At 37.7% G+C, this 17,058-nt stretch overlaps 1 protein-coding gene across 5 annotated transcripts in view; it reads left to right on the top strand.

Moving 5' to 3' along the window:
• LOC123541472 (uncharacterized) overlaps positions 1–17,058 on the top strand; it is a 48,834-nt gene that overhangs the window by 16,204 nt on the left and 15,572 nt on the right. For 2 of the 5 annotated variants that reach the window (XM_053526441.1, XM_053526442.1), the window contains exon 5: positions 2,296–5,937. The exons of 2 other annotated variants lie outside the window; for them this stretch is intronic. In XM_053526441.1, the coding sequence (XP_053382416.1) occupies positions 2,296–3,392 (1,097 nt within the window). In that variant the 3' untranslated portion in view covers positions 3,393–5,937. Of the gene's footprint in view, positions 1–2,295; positions 5,938–17,058 lie in introns of those variants that run through there. One more of the 5 variants, XM_053526443.1, reaches the window with a different exon arrangement.

Here is a 17,058-nt window from a genome sequence, read left to right as displayed (position 1 = left end):
CAATATCTACAATTAAGAAAAAGACCCCTCACTTGAGCATTGGTAGTTGCCTTGGCCACGTCTTGAGCAGTTTGTGTGATCCGTAGTTGTTTCCATGTATTTTTGTACCCCCCAACAACAAAGTTGTAAGTGGGGGTATACTGGTTTCAGGTTGTCTGGCCGTCTGGCCGTCTGTCCGTAGACGCACCATCTCTCCTTATCCCCTTGACAGAATTTAATGAAACTTCACACAAGTGATCAGTACCAACAGTAGTTGTGCATGGGGCATGTTTGGTTCTTTTAGAAAAAAAAATTGCAGAGTTATGGGACTTTGTTTTTTTGTTACTATACTATATACATAGACACAATCTTGTGCGCACCATCTCTCTTCATCCCCTTGACACAATTTAATGAAACTTCACACAAGTGATCAGTACCAACAGTAGTTGTGCATGGGGAATGTTAGGTTCTTTTAGAAAAAAAAATTGCAGAGTTATGGGACTTTGTTTTTTTGTTACTATACTATATACTTAGACACAATCTTGTGCGCACCATCTCTCCTCATCCCCTTGACACAATTTAATGAAACTTCACACAAGTGATCAGTAACAACAGTAGTTGTGCATGGGGCATGTTAGGTTCTTTCAGGGACAAAATTTGCAGAGTTATGGGACTTTGTTTTTTTGTTACTATACTATATATATACATAGACACAATCTTGTGCGCATCATCTCTCCTCATCCCCTTGACACAATTTAATGAAACTTCACACAAGTGATCAGTATCAACCCTAATTGTGTATGGTGCATGTTACATTCTTTTAGATAAATATTCTGCACAGTTATGGGACTTCGTTTTTTGTTACTATACTGTATACATACAGTCTATATACATACAGTCCACATAATTATGCAATCTTGTGTGCGTCAAATTGCAATGTACTGTGTTAGTGCATGCGGGGGGTATATTCATCATCTTTAGTGATAGCTCTTGTTTATGCTTGGATTGCAGGAAATCCTGGATAACTTGAGCATTTTTCTCTTTGTTTTGCAATCCCAAGCAATCGGTGTTTTACTGCATATACAAGTATGATGGATTTATCAAATTCAGGCAAAAACATTGGCAACATACAAGGTTGGGTTGCCATTGATGTTCTTTTGTGTATTGATACAAATACAAAATACAATGACTTGTCATTGTATTAGTTATCATTAAAAATGTTGAGAAGCACTTATTTTGACCATTTAATAATTTTACTAGACGTCATGTAGTAAAACATCTGTACTACAGCTGATTTGCATTTCACACCATGATTAAGTAATTTTGCCTTTGCGACCAGTGTAGGTCAAGATCAGCCTGCGTGGACTGCATTTTTCTCTATTCAGTCAGACTCTGTTAAGTTAATAACTCGCTTCAAAATCGCAATCCATTAATTGAACATGTTTTGTTTGTGATCCATTGCAAGCATTTCTTAATTGTTTAAATTAATTGTTAATCGTTAATGGAATGCACTAACATACACCAGAAAAGTGGAAATTGACAGTGTTTTTGAGGTGTTTCGATAGTGTTTATTAGAACACATTTTTGTTTGGGTAAATGCTGAAACTGCTGTTTAAGGTCAAAGTCAGAGAACTTCAGAATGCAAAGTTAAATGTACACAGATTATATTTTGTTTCCCCTGTAACATATATCTTGACAGTCAATCAACCTCATTCTCATCCGTCAGAGGTTTGTCAAAATCCCAAGACAAACCTCTGATTTATTTCTGTTGTTTCATGCACACTCGTAACTACTACTGGGAGTGGTTTCAGTCAATCAATATTCGCCATTATTCGGCACACCATATTGAAAATTCAAACAATATCTTAACAACATTCTTGCTCACGCTGAATTAAGACGATAAGTTGCATTGCTGCGATTAACGAAGATTTTTTCCACTAATCTGTTCAACTGGTGAACCATAGTAAACCTGTGATATGTGAGAATGTTTCAACAGCTTGTTAGATAATTTTGTCTGTTCGGAGAATTTATGTTCCATGGAAACATTTTTGAAAACTCATTTTCATCTCCTCTAAATTGAGTCGTGAAGAGCAAGGAGAAGACAAAAAATGAACAATACCTGTAAGAAGATCCTAAAAATGGAAGCATAGAATGCAACCAAGCAAAATACTGACAGACACATTCTCATTTTAAATTACATAAAATATGACAGAAGAAGCATACAACATCATTTTTTACCTTCCGTGTGGCTCTGAGGCTGTGTTTGTGGTGCTCTGTGCTTCCGAGAAATCTACCCTTACCTATTATCTTTTCCAGTTACTGATAGTTGTGAGATGATGCAGGATGACCCAGACATATCAATTGGACAGCAGCAGTTTATGGAATGGATGCAGCAGAAAAGTAAGAATGAGCCTAAAAAGCGGTTTGGAACACGCTGTAGAGATGAAACAAGACAAAAATTAGCAGGAGCAGTAAAGCAAACTGGAAAGAGTTCGGAAAGGTCAAATAGAACAGCAGCTATGGTGTTCAGACAGTTTTTGATTGAAAAGAACGAGGATATAAATTTTGAGTATATAGAGAAAAGTAAACTAGCTGAGCTACTTTCTGATTTCTATATCAATGCACGAACCAAGGATGGAACTATGTATAAATCTAAAAGTTTAACACACATGCGATATTCATTGAACCAGTATTTCAAGTCTCCACCACACTCGAGAAACTTTGATATACTCCATGATGAAGAATTTGCCCATGCTAATAAAGTGTTCAAAGTTGCTCTGCAAGAAATACTGGCTTCTGGAAAAGGAGGAATCACTCATCATCCGATAATTTCCAACAGCGATCTAATTACTCTTTACAGCAGTAATTGTTTGTCTACAAATACACCGAGTGGTTTGCAAAACCGAGTTCAAATGAACATTCGTCTTACATTCTGTTGTGAGGTCAACGAAAAAATGGCAAAAATGACAAAAAGTACATTCATGTTTGCAATCGATTCAGATGGTACCCAATATGTTTACATGCAAGCAAAGTCAGAAGACACTGATAACGTAGCAAAAGCAAATGAAAAAGCACTTGCTCAAATGAAAGAAGACAAAGAGCACCCTGAACTCTGTCCAGTTCAGAATTTTAAGACATACTTATCAAAGTTGCATCCGCTTTCTGACAAACTATGGCAGTATCCAGTCGAGGTACAAAATGTATGCTCAGAAGATCAGTTCTGGTACCAAAATAAACACATGGGAAAGAATACCCTTGCAAAATTCATGTCAAGTCTAAGTAGAACAGCTGGGCTGTCGAAACTCTACACAAATCAGAGCATTAGAATGACTGGGAATAGTATACTCAATAAGGGAAGTTATTCCCTACAGGAAGTCATAGTGCATGCAGCAGAGAAGAAAAAGAAAAAATAGATTGAATAGCATATAGAGCATGTGGCTGTCACTTCTTGAGGTGCAGTGATATAGGGGTAAATGCCAGTGGTTCAAATCCCACTACTAGTAGAAAAGTTTCTTTTCTTTTTTTTTCTCAAGACACAAGTGCTGGTCAGAAGTTAACTATTTACCTCTTGACTCCTTATATAAATTGGTTGTTAATAGTTTATACTATTGACTGGGATATAGTTAAACACAAAATTTTGCGAGGCAAAAGTCTAAGGAAAAATTTTAGTTGTGTAATAAAACACTTACTGACAGGCTGACTGGTCAGCGATCAAAACTATTCAGCAGTGGTCCTAATGAGACCTCAGGCAATATCTTTTCCTATTGACCAGCAAGCCATTTAATGAATGTTTTGTTACATGACATCAGAATTTACTTTTACAATTTTATTTTAAAAATTTTGACATAATATGATATTGTGTTGAAAATAGATTTATATGAGAAGTCATTTAATTACACGTATTATTAAAAATTTTGTTACCTGTAAAATGATAACTACAGATCAGTTTAAATGAATTTCTATATGGTAATTTTTTCACTGTTTGGCAAACTCTAGAGAAATATTTCGCCTCTAAATTGAATAAAAACATTTTAGTAAAATGTGGTTTGTATATGCTAATGAGTTGATCAAGGCCACTGGAAATTTGAACTTGCTTCAGTTTTTTCTGTTTTGTTGATGTTTTTAGCTCACCTGTCACGTAGTGACAAGGTGAGCTTTTGTGATTGCATTTCGTCCATTGTCCGTCGTCCTGCTGTCCTTTCATAATTTCTTTTGATCACAATAGGGACTATATTTTGCAATGGATTTTCATCAGACTTGCACACAACTTGTATTGGCATAATATCTTGGTTCCTTTCGAAAACTAACCATCATGGGTTCAAGAGTTATGGCCCCTTAAAGAGCCAAAATTTGTTATTTTGGCATGTGAATATGATAGAGACCTCATTTTGCAATGGATTTTAATCAAACTTGCACACAATTTGTATTTGCATAATATCTCGGTTACTTTCGAAAACTGGCCAGATCCCGTTGTGTGTACCAGAGTTATGGTCCCTTAAAGTGTAAAAAATTTCATATTTTGGCTTTTGCAACCATATAGAGACTTCATTTATGGTTTGATTTGATACAAACTTGCAAATTATCTTAAACAACAATAGATCTTGGATTCCATGATGAATACGTCAGATCTAATAAAAGGTTTTGGAGTTACGGCCCCTGATTGACCTCTGAAAGAGCCAAAATTTGTTAATTTTTACCTTGTTAACACCATAGAAGTGACATTTTACATTTGATTTTAACCATACTTTTGACACAAAAAAGATTTTGATTCCTTTAGTAGACTGACTAGATTCCATCATGGGTTCTAGAGTTATTGCCTCTGGATTGGGCAAAATGTGCCAGCCATATAGAGGTTTCATTTATTCTTTGATCTGATACAAACTTGCATAGAATATTGATCTTGATGATCTCAGGCCAAGTTCAAAACTAGGTCATGTGGGGTCAGAAAGTAGGTCACGAGTCAAATCAAAGGAAAAGCTTGTTAACACCTTAGATGCCACATTTTTGAACCTTTCTTCATGAAACTTGGTCAGAATGTTTATCTTGATGATTCCTAGGCCTAGTTCGAAACTGGGTCATTTTGGCTCAAAGACTAGTTATCCCAATCAAATCAAAGGAAAAGCTTTTTAACACTGTTGAGGCCACATGTATGACCATATCTTCATGAAACATGGTCAGAATGTTTATTTTGATCATTCCTAGGCCAAGTTCCAAACTGGGTCATGCAGGGTTAAAAACTAAGTCATTGTTCAAGTCAAAGGAAAAGCTTGTTAACACCTTAGATGCCACAATTTTTAACCTTTCTTCATGAAACTTGGTCAGAAGTTTATCTTGATGATTCCTAGGCCTAGTTCGAAACTGGGTCATTTTGGCTCAAAGACTAGTTCTCCCAATCAAATGAAATGAAAAGCTTTTTAACACTGTTGAGGCCACATGTATGACCATATCTGCATGAAACATGGTCAGAATATTTATTTTGATCATTCCTAGGCCAAGTTCCAAACTGGGTCATGCAGGGTTAAAAACTAAGTCATTGTTCAAATCAAAGGAAAAGCTTGTTAACACTGTAGAGGCCATATTTATGACCCTATCTTCATGAAACTTGATAAGAATATTTATCTTGATGATTCCCATGCCAGGTTCGTATCTGGGTCATGTGGGATCACCACTCAAAGGAAAAGCTTTTTAACACTGTAGAGGCCACATTATGACCCTATCTTCATAAAACTTGAAACAGAATGTTTATCTTGATGATTTCAAGGCCAAGGTTAACAGGTGAGCGTTATAGGGTTGTCATGACATCATTGTTATTTTGTCAGTTTTACTTGAACATTCCAATTTAAAAGCGTGTCACTCAGTTTTAACCAACATTTTTACACTTTTATGCAGTCTTTATTCAGTCACATTATAAATGAAAGTTATGTTTAAATTCATCTAAAATAAAATTGTAAAAAATCCTGTGATGTCACTTGTGAGATGTTCCAATTTGTGTCACATTAAGAATAAGGAATAAAGTAGTTTTTATCACAAACAACCATTATTATTGCTCCTTTGGAAGCGGGTCTATATTGCTTTGCACCTGTCAGTCGCTATTGTCTGTATGTCGGTTGGTCCACCAGTAGAGTTAATGGTTTCTGCCCAATAATTTCAGAACCACTCGACCTAGATCGTTCAAACTTGGTAGCAAGATTAGGCTTATGAAGTAGATGACATCCATTGTTTTTGGTGTCAGTAGTTCAAAGGTCAATGTGACAAAGGCCTGAACCTTGATGGAAATGATTTCCACCCAATAACTTGAGAAGCACTTGACCAAGAACATTCAAACTTGGTAGCATGATTGGGTTTATAATAAAATTTGTTAAAAGACACTTTGGAAGCATAGGAGTAATATCAGACTCTGTCTCACTGAGTCTGTTCATGAGAGGTAATGAAATGAAAATATTATAAAGGACATGTAGAGGACCCCTATGTTTGTGGTTGAAAGGTGAAGGTCACATTTAAGGGCCTACACTTTGAAAATGGTTTCTGGCCAATATCTTGAAAACTACTTAACACAGAACCTTCGGACTTGAAAGCATGATTGGGTTTATAAATTTTTATGTTCAGTAGGTCAAAGATCAAGGTCACGGGGGCCTGAACCTTTAAAACGCTTTCAAATGATAACTTACTTGAGAACCATTTGACCCAGAAACTTCAGATTTAGTAGCTTAATTCGGCTTACAAAGCAGATTATATTTTTATGTTTGTGAGATTAGTTATTCAAAGGTCAAGGTCACTGGTGTCTAACTTTGAAAAGTTTTCTGATAAATAAGTTGAGAAGCGCTTGACCTAGAACCTTAGGACTTGATAGCTTAATAAAGCTTATGAAGAAGATGATCCCTATGGTTTTTGTGGGCAGGTAGTCACAGGTCAAGGTCGCAGGAGTTTGAACCTTGAAAACGGTTTCTGCTCAGTAACTAGAGAACCACTATTCCCAGAACCTTTAAAATTGATAGAATGATTATGAAGTAGATGACCCCTAATGTTTTTAGGATTAGTAGGTCAAGGTTATATTGATCACAGGACAGAAAATTGGACAACACATCATGGGGTCATACGTGTTTTTAGCTCATCTGATTTTTTGAAAAAAAATGATGAGTTATTGTCATCACTTGAGCGGTTGTCGGCGTCGGCGTTGCCTGGTTAAGTTTTATGTTTAGGTCAGCTTTTCTCCTAAACTATCAAAGCTATTGCTTTGAAACTTGGAATACTTGTTCACCATCATAAGCTGACCCTGTATAGCAAGAAACATAACTCCATCTTGCTTTTTGCAAAATTTATGGCCCCTTTTGTACTTAGAAAATATCAGATTTCTTGGTTAAGTTTTATGTTTAGGTCAACTTTTCTCCTAAACTATCAAAGCTATTGCTTTGAAACTTGGAATACTTGTTCACCATCATAAGCAGACCCTGTACATCAAGAAACATAACTCCATCTTGCTTTTTGCATGATTTATGGCCCCTTTTGGACTTAGAAAATCAGTTTTCTTGGTTAAGTTTTATGTTTAGGTCAGCTTTTATCCTAAACTATCAAAGCTATTGCTTTGAAACTTGCAACACTTGTTCACCATCATAAGCTGACCCTGTACAGCAAGTAACATAGCTACATCCTGCTTTTTGCAATAATTATTGCCCCTTTTGGACTTAGAAAATCATTTTCTTGGTTGAGTATTATATTTAAGTCAACTTTTCTCATAAACTATCAAAGCTATTGCTTTAAAACTTGCAACAGTTTTTCACCATCATAAGTGGACACTGTACATCAAGAAACATAACTCTATCCTGCTTTTTGCAAGAATGATGGCCCTTTTTAGACTTAGAAAATCATGGGTAGGACAATATTTCTATTACACAAAAAAATCAGATGAGCGTCAGCACCCGCAAGGCGGTGCTCTTGTTCAAACACCGTGTTACTTTTAAGCTCACATGAGCAATGCTCAGGTGAGTTATTGTGATCGCTCGATGTCCTGCGTCCGTCAGTCTGTCGTCTGTCAACATTTAGCTTGTGTATGCGATAGAGGCTGTATTTTTCAATTGATCTTCATGAAATTTGGTCAGAATGATCATTTTGATGAAATTTAGGTCGAGTTTTAATATGGGTTTTCTGGAGTCAAAAGGTAGGTCACTAGGTCAAATCAAAGAAAAACATTGTGTATGCTATACAAGCTGTATTTTTCAATTGATCTTCATGAAATTTGGTCAGAATGATTGCCTTGATAAAATCTATGTCGAGTACGAATATGGGTCAGCTGGGGTCAAAAAGTAGGTCACTAGGTCAAAGAAAAACCTTGTTTATGCAATAGAGGCTGTATTTTTCAATTGATCTTCATGCAATTTGGTTAGAATGATTGCCATGATAAAATCTCAGTCGAGTTCGAATATGGGTCATCTGGAGTCAAACACTAGGTCACTAGGTCAAATCAAAGAAAAACCTTGTTTATGTGATAGAGGCTGTATTTTTCAATTGATCTTTCTGAAATTAAGTCGAAATGATTGCCTTGTTGAAATTTAGGTCGATTTTGAATATGGCTCATCTGGAGTCTAAAAGTAGGTCACAAGGTCAAATTAAAGAAAAACATTGTGTATATGAAAGGGGCTGTATTTTTCAATTGATCTTCATGAAATTTAGTCAGAATGATTGCCTTGATGAAATCCAGGTCGAGTTTGAAAATGGATCATTTGGGGTCAGAAAATAGGTCACTAGGTCAAATCAAAGAAAAACCTTGTTTATGCGATAAAGGCTGTATTATTCAATTGAACTTCATGAAATTTTGTCAGAATGATTGCCTTGATTAAATATAGGTCTAGTTCGAATATGGGTCATCTGGGTTAAGGAAGAGGTCACAAGGTCAAACCAAAGAAAAACCTTGTGTATGCAATAGAGGCTGTATTTATCAATTGATCTTTATGAAATTTTGTCAGAATGATTGCCTTGATGAAATCTAGGTCAAGTTTGAATATGGGTCATCTTGGGTCAAGTGTAGGTCACTAGGTCATATCAAAGAAAATACTTGTTTAACTCAAGAGACCACATTTTTGGTCCAATCTTAATGAAAATTGGCCAGAATATTTGTTTCCATGAAATCACAAGGTCAAACATGTTTACACTGTTATGGTGTGTTTCTCAGGTGAGCGATCTAGGACCATCTTGGCCCTATTGTTTAAAATAACACCAATATGTTCAGCTGAAAATTCTGAGTTATTATTCCCCAAAAAACGAAGTTTGGAGGGGATATGATAGTACTTAGCTTGTCAGTCGGTCAGTGCGTTGGTTTTCGTGGTTTCAGATGGTGGGCTATTCAAATCACTCTGCGTCCATGGTCCGTCTGTCCGTCATTCCGTCTGTTAACAATTTCTTGTTATCACATCTCCTCAGAAACTACTGGGGGATTTCGACCAAACTTTGTCAGAATGATGTATTGGTACCCTAGTTGTGTCCCTCTGAAAATCAGACTGGTTCAACAATTTATGAGTGAGTTATGGCCCTTTGTTTATTTCTATAATTTACATAGATTTATATAGGGAAAAACTTTGAAAATCTTCTTGTCCAAAACCACAGAGCCTAGGGCTTTGATATTTGTAATGTAGCATCATCTAGTGGTTCTCTACCAAGTTTGTTCAAATTATCCCCCTAGGGTCAAATATGGCCCCGCCCCGGGGGTCACATGGTTCAAATAGACTTATATAGGGAAAAGCTTTTAAAATCTTGTCAATAACTACAACATTCAAATTTGGACCATATGTATATTTTTGAGTGGCAAGATGAACCTTGACATGAGTTGGCCTTGATTTTGACCTAGTGACCTACTTTCACATTTCTGTAGCTACAGCCTTCAAATTTGGACCACATGCATAGTTTTGTGCACTGAAAAAAACTTTGACCTTGACATTGACCTAGTGACCTACTTCCACATTTGTGAAGGTACAGGCTTCAAATTTGGACCACATGCATAGTTTTGTGTTTCGAAATGAAATTTGACCTTGATTTTGACCTAGTGACCTACTTTACATTTCTCAAGCTACAGGCTTCAAATTTGGACCACATGCATATTTTTGTGTACCGAAACAAACTTTGACCTTTACATTGACCTAGTGACCTACTTTCACATTTTTGAAGGTACAGGCTTCAAATTTGGACCACATGCATAGTTCTGTGTTCCGAAATAAACTTTGACCTTGATTTTGACCTATTGACCTACTTTCACATTTCTCAAGCTAGAGCCTTCAAATTTTGACTACTTGCATAGTTTTGTGTACCGAAATGAACTTTGACCTTAAGATTGACCTAGTGACCTACTTTCTCATTTTTGAAGGTACAGGCTTCAAATTTGGACCACATGCATAGATTTGTGTTCTGAAGTGAAATTTGACCTTGATTTTGACCTAGTGACCTACTTTCACATTTCTCAAGCTACAGCCTTCAAATTTGGACCACTTGCATAGTTTTGTGTACCGAAATAAACTTTGACCTTAAGATTGACCTAGTGACCTACTTTCAGATTTTTCTAACTACAGCCTTCAAACTTGATGCACATGCACAGTTTTGTGTACAAAGAACTTTGTCCTTGAAATTGATCTAGTGACCTACTCAAGCTACAGCTTTCGAATTTAGACCACATGCACAGTGTTGTGTACAGAAATGAAAATTTGACCTTGAGCTAGTCAATAAGTCTTGAAATTTGGAACACTCAAAAGTGGCACATTGGTGGGCGCCAAGATCACTCTGTGATCTCTTGTGAAGTGAGTAGGTCACAGGTCAAGGTCACAGTGACTTGGAAAAATTTAAAGGGTTTTCGGACAATAATTTCAGAATGCTTGGACCTAGGATCACGAAACTTAATAGGGAGGTTAGTAATGACAGCAGATGACCCCTATTGAAGCAGATGACCCTTATTGATTCTGAGTTCAAAAGGTCAAAGGTCATAGTGACCCGGAACATTTAAACCATTTCCGTACAATAACTTGAGAACGCTTAGGTCGATGATCATGAAATTTCATAGGGAGGTTGATCATGACCAGCAGATGACCCCTATTGATTTTGAGTTCAGTAGGTCAAAGTTCAAGCAAGTTCGGCTTTGGCAATGACTTACTTTTATGACAAGGCCATATTGTGGGGATATAATTCGTCACTCCTATGACAACTCTAGTTAAGTTTTCATGCTGATCATAAAAAAGTCCACTTGTTTAGCTCAGTAGTTACAGCACATATCTTCGGATCACAAGGTAATGAGTTTGATACCCAGGTGAGGCATGTATTCCCCATTACTGTTTAATGAAGGACATTGTATCTGCAGTCATTTCATCCTCAAAATATGATTCATAAGGAGAAGTTGGCAGTAAACTTGTGGTAAACAAGTATTAAGTACTAGTACAGAAACCAGGAACTGGCAATGTTATTTGTCCGCTGTTACATAATTGAAATACTGTTGAAAAACAGTGCTAAACTTAAAACAGACAAGCAAATAGAAGAAATTCTTAGTTAATTTCTAGTTTAAAAATAGTAACAAGCAAACTGACCAAATAAAAAGATTCATATCGACATCGTTTTTTCCCAAAATTTCAAAACTAGCCAATGAACTCGGCCTTCTTCTGATGTACAGCCTATGTTTTTCTAATAAATTCAAAACTCAACTCCCAACGAATTTAGAAATATTCAATGGTTGAAATACTTTATGCTTTATCTGTGACGAAAAGTATGTGGTCAAGGTCACAGAGTTCAAAGGTCAAATTCAAGAATGACTTTGTCCGGAGCATAATCTTCTTCGTGCATGGAGGGATTTTTATGTATCTTGGCACAATTGTTCACCATCATGAGACGGAGCATCATGCGCAAGAACAAGGTATTTTGGTCTAAGGTCAATGTCACACTTAGAGGTCAAAGGATACAAGAATGAAAACTTTGTCCTGAGCATTTCTTCTTCATTCTTGGAGGGATTTTGATATAACTTGGCACAAATGTTCACCACCATGAGACGGAGTGTCATGCGCAAGAACAAGGTTCCTAGGTCTAAGGTCAAGGTCACACTTAGAGGCCAAAGGTCAGATACAAGAATGCCTTTGACCTGAGCATTTCTTCTTCATGCATGGAGGGATTTTGACACAATTGTACACCATCATGAGATGGAGTGTCATAGGGAAAAATCGAGACCACTTTTCTGTAGTACAACATGCATGTTACATCCACTTTTGAGGTGTATTTTGACCTAACTCTACCTGGTAAGGATTTTTGTGCGGACTTACAATTTTTGGGGGATTTTTTAAAGATTAACTTCCCTTAGTTGTTACTATAAATAACTTATATTGTAATTTTTTATAATTGGCTGTAGGGAAAAACCAAGACCACTTTTCTGTGGTACAACATAGATGTTATTTTCAAATTTAAGGTGTATAAGGTATCTCTACCTGGTAAGGAGTTTTTTTGTGGACTTAGAAAAGCAAAAGAATTACAATAATTACTAAACAACCACAAAATTAAAATTCCATTTGCAAATTTAGGTGCTAGTATAAAGAAATTTGCTGTGATGGGCGGATATGTGACATTCTGGCACTCTTTTGGTCAATATACATGTACACATCACTAGAAATAATCATGCACTAGTATAATGTTACGGTTGCTTACGCACTAAGCCTGTATGTTTAAAGCCAATCTGTGTCAGGGAGTCGACTCTTTGGCTCAGTGGTTAGAGCATTGGACTAACACCAGAGAATACCGCCACAGGCAGTTTGGATTTTTCGTCATGAAAATGCTATACTCTTTAATTTCTGTACTGGCTAAAATTCGTAACTTGTCCAGGATACAGACTTTATCTCGTGCCGAAAACGGTACTATCTATGCCAAAATGGCTTACATGCCATCATAATTGATAACTTTCTTGAAGTGGGGAGGTGTTACAGTTGGTTATGCATAGTCTGTACGTTTAAAGCAAATCTCTGACCACTGCGTCATCTTTCACTCAGTAGATAGAACATTAGACTAGCACCTGTGTTCAAATCCTGCCACAGGTAGTTGAAAATGCTATGTTCTTTGATTTGTTATGGCTAAAAGCCATAGGAATATAGTAAGAGGGACATTAAAGCAGTGTCATGAGGTGACGCATTTGGCTCACAAGGATTTTGCCTGACCAAAGATGTTTTGATTTAATGAATAGTTTGACTTGGACACAAACTGCAAAATCTTTAACAGTTGCAGTGAATTAATTTTGTGGCTTTCATGGTTGTACCAATGAAAAAAATTAAATCTGAAAAACAATGAAAAAAAAGTTCATTTACTTATTAAATATTTGAAATCTAGAGTATTCAGATATCAGTGAAATACCTTTTGCCAAAACCACACAATTCCATTCTCACGAACAGGCTGGCTTCAGGTTATTCCGGTCAACAGAGTATTAAACAACATACCTTGTACAGGAAATGGAAAATGTCTTTCAGGCAAAAAAGTTACTCTAGTGACATTGATAGACCTTCAGAGAGCATTTGACTATGGGTGGATGGTCTTCTGGTGAAACTACAGAGGAATGGTGTTGGAGGCACTATGTACTGATGGATAAAGTCCTATCTCTTCAAAGAAAAGACTAGAGTGAACCTTGATGGAACCTCTAGTCATACGTTTCAGCAGAGACAAGGAGTTTCCGAAGGAGTACTTTCTCCTACTATCTTTTTTCTCTTCATCAACGATCTGGTGGCTGAACATCCAAGAAGAGTCAAAGCTGCTCTCTACGCGGATGTTTTGGTGCTCAGAGAAATACGCAACAACTGCCAAGCACAGGATGCAAGAAGCCACAGACAGGCTTACACCCTGGGCAAAAGAATAGTGTGTTCAGGTCAATACCGAGAAGTCCTGCACAACCCTGTTTTCGCTGTCACCAAAGCAGACAGATGCTGGCTGCATTAGGATTTGTGACAACCCACTTGCAGAAGTAGAGGAGGCAACATATCTAGGAGTAACATTTGACAGGCGCACTTCTAACCAATGCAGAAAGCAAGGAACGAAAAAGCTTACCATTCTACGGAAACTGGCTGGTACAACTCAATACAGTAAACCTTGGGACCGTCAGACCCATCCTAGGGTATGGTTCCTCAGCTTGGATAACAGCGGTCAAAACAAATCAGCGGAGGTTAGACAAGGTGCAAAATCAGGCTCTCAGAATCATCACTGGAGCACTGAAATCAACATCCATTAAGGCCATGGAAGACGCTACTGCCACCCCTCCACTTGCCAAGAGAAGAGAGTCCAAAACCCTGGTACACACCAGCAAATACCAATACCTGCCAGATCATCCCATGAAAGCCAAACCTGAAGGGCTTACAAAAATCGTTTAAAAGGTGGCAGCTTTGTACACGAAGCCAGGAAGCTTAACAAAACCTTTGCGGAGCATCTTGGACAGCCCACTACTTCTTTCACTGTCCAAGATCTACCAGAACCGTGGAAACATGACCAATCCAACCTGACTATACCTACCAATGTTCCTGGTCTTCCCTGGTACTTCAGATGAAACGACCAAGCTTTCCTTTATACAGGTCATGATCAAAGACACATACCCGTCAGAGACATGGACACAGGTATACACAGACGGCTCGGCCTCAGCTGCAATAATAGACGGAGGAGCTGACAACTTCATACTGCATACCTTGGGAAGATCAGAGACAAATAGTATATCAACCGGAAGGCACTGTACCAACTATAGAGCAGAGGTTGAGGCCATCAAAGAATCTATTAAACTGATTGAGGAGTCTCCTGAGAGCTGCCCCATCGTGGGTATCTTCACGGATGCTCTGTCAGTTCTCCAAGCACTGGAATATTCTAAATAAACATCCATCCCAAGGGCACTGTTCAGCCTATGCAAAACAAGAGTTGTGTCCTTACAGTGGATACATGCACACTGTGGTGTACCTGGAAATGAGAATGCAGAGAGATTAGCCAAGCTTGGAGCTACATATAACCAGCCACAAAATGCCATTACTCAGGAGGAGAAGGTGACAATGATCAATGATAAGCGCTGACAAAGCCAAGGTCAGCCAAGGATGACTACCACCTACTAGATAGATGGGAACAAGTCATCATCTTTAGGCTTCGCACAGGACATAACAGGTTAAATGACCTCATGTGTACAAAGCTTAAATTGTCTCCTTCTCCGATGTGCCCCTGTGGCGGGGAACAGCAAACTACTGATTACATTGTACAAAGATATCCGCGTCTGAAGAACCAAAGGAAGAGTTTGTGGCCAAATAGCGCCCCAATGAAAACCAAAGTGCACGGCAAGATGGAGGACCTGAAGAAGATGGCATCCTTTATTGCTGGATCAAGGATGACGGTGTAGGCGGTAACGCCAAGAAGCAGAAGATCTTCACAAAATTTTATGATCGTACAATAGTCTTCAGCATGTTCAGTAGATTACTGGGTCATATAGGGTCAAAAACTAGGTCACCAAGTCTAATCATAGGAAAAGCCTGTGAGGTCTCTAGAGTATGGAACATTGTTAAGGCAAAAATTGCATATTGCTTTGTGACATATGCAAGTCACTATCGGACAAACTGACAACAACATGTTGGCAACTGAAAATACATCCTGCATTCTTACATGCCCATGTCTGTATATGATATTACATGACTGAAATACTGTTGAAAAATAGCTTTACAGACAAACATACACTTAACAACAATATTTCCCCCAGATCTATATCGGAACTTCCTCTGAAACGTTTCAGCGGAGTGGAGGAAGGAGAGGGAAGGGGGCGGGACACGGGTCAGCTAGCACTGGATCGGGCCTGCCCCCCACCCCTATCCCTCTCTCCCATCTCAAACCACCCATATGTAAAAACTCTCTTGAAAATGGAATAAATATTTGTGTTTACTCAGGCCCATATGATAATAGGTTGGGTGGGGTCAGTAATGTCTGTTTACATTTGAAATTAAGTTAATTAAAGCAGTTATAGTGTACTCACAGTCACATTTTTCAAAATTGTTCTGTAGGCTATTTATAGCGCGCTATTTATATCCGATTAAAGGTAGAGTCTCATTTCACTTGGATTCAAATAGGAATATATGGTGTTAATCCGGTTACCGGACTTGTAGTTTTAACACTCTCGGTACAGTACATGTGTTTCCGTGTTTTTGTAACAAGAATTTAAGAATGCATTGAAATTCATTTATGGTGTCAAAACGCATCATAACCCAGCTCCTTGCAATCAGACGTTTAAGGAACGGCTTAAGTTATTTTCATCAAGAAATATACACCATTGACGGTCCAAGAAGGCACGATGTAAGTAACAACTAGTTAATATGATGAAGATTGTTTGTTTTGGGTTTAACGCCGTTTTTCAACAGTATTTCAGTCATGCAACGGCTGGAAGTTAGCTTAACCAGTGTTCCTGAATTCTGTACCTGTACAAACCTGTTCTCCGCAAGTAACTGCCAACGTCCTCACATGAATTATCAGAGGTAGATGAAGAATGATTTCAGATACAATGTATTTTATCAAATCGTTACGGAATATGATGAAGTAGAATGTCAGCATGTCCGGAAGCTAGATGTTATTTTCATCAGTATACACCATTGACTGTCCAAGAAGGCACAATGTACGGAACCAGTAGTCAGTAAGATGAAGTAGTATATTAGATTACAGCATGTCCGAAAGCGAGGTGAATATATGAAGCAAGCACGATCAACCCAAACTGAATACTAAATAGAGGCATGTACATGAAAGAGTGCAAGGTAGCTTTCCGAATGGCAAAGTCAAAGAGTAAACTTGTCTGACAGAGACATGCGTACGCAACAAGGCAATATGCAGTTTTTGTCTTAATATTGTTCCATACTAGGGGCCACAGTTTGGACAGAATGTTTGTCTTCATGATCTCTGTGTCAATTTCGAAACTGGGTATTGTGGGGCCAAAGCTAGGTCACTAGGCCAGATCAAAAGAAAAGTTTATGAACACTCTGGAGGCCACAGTTTTGACTCAATCTTTATGAAACTTGGTCAAAATGTTTTTTTGATCATCGTTAGGTGCCTATCTCTAGTTTGAATCTGGTCCATGTTGGGTGAAAA

Source organism: Mercenaria mercenaria, chromosome 16 (genome assembly GCF_021730395.1).
Source record: "Mercenaria mercenaria strain notata chromosome 16, MADL_Memer_1, whole genome shotgun sequence".
NCBI lineage: Eukaryota > Metazoa > Mollusca > Bivalvia > Venerida > Veneridae > Mercenaria > Mercenaria mercenaria.
The sequence above is the reverse complement of the archived record's forward strand: the minus strand, read 5'-3'. Positions and strand labels throughout refer to the sequence as shown.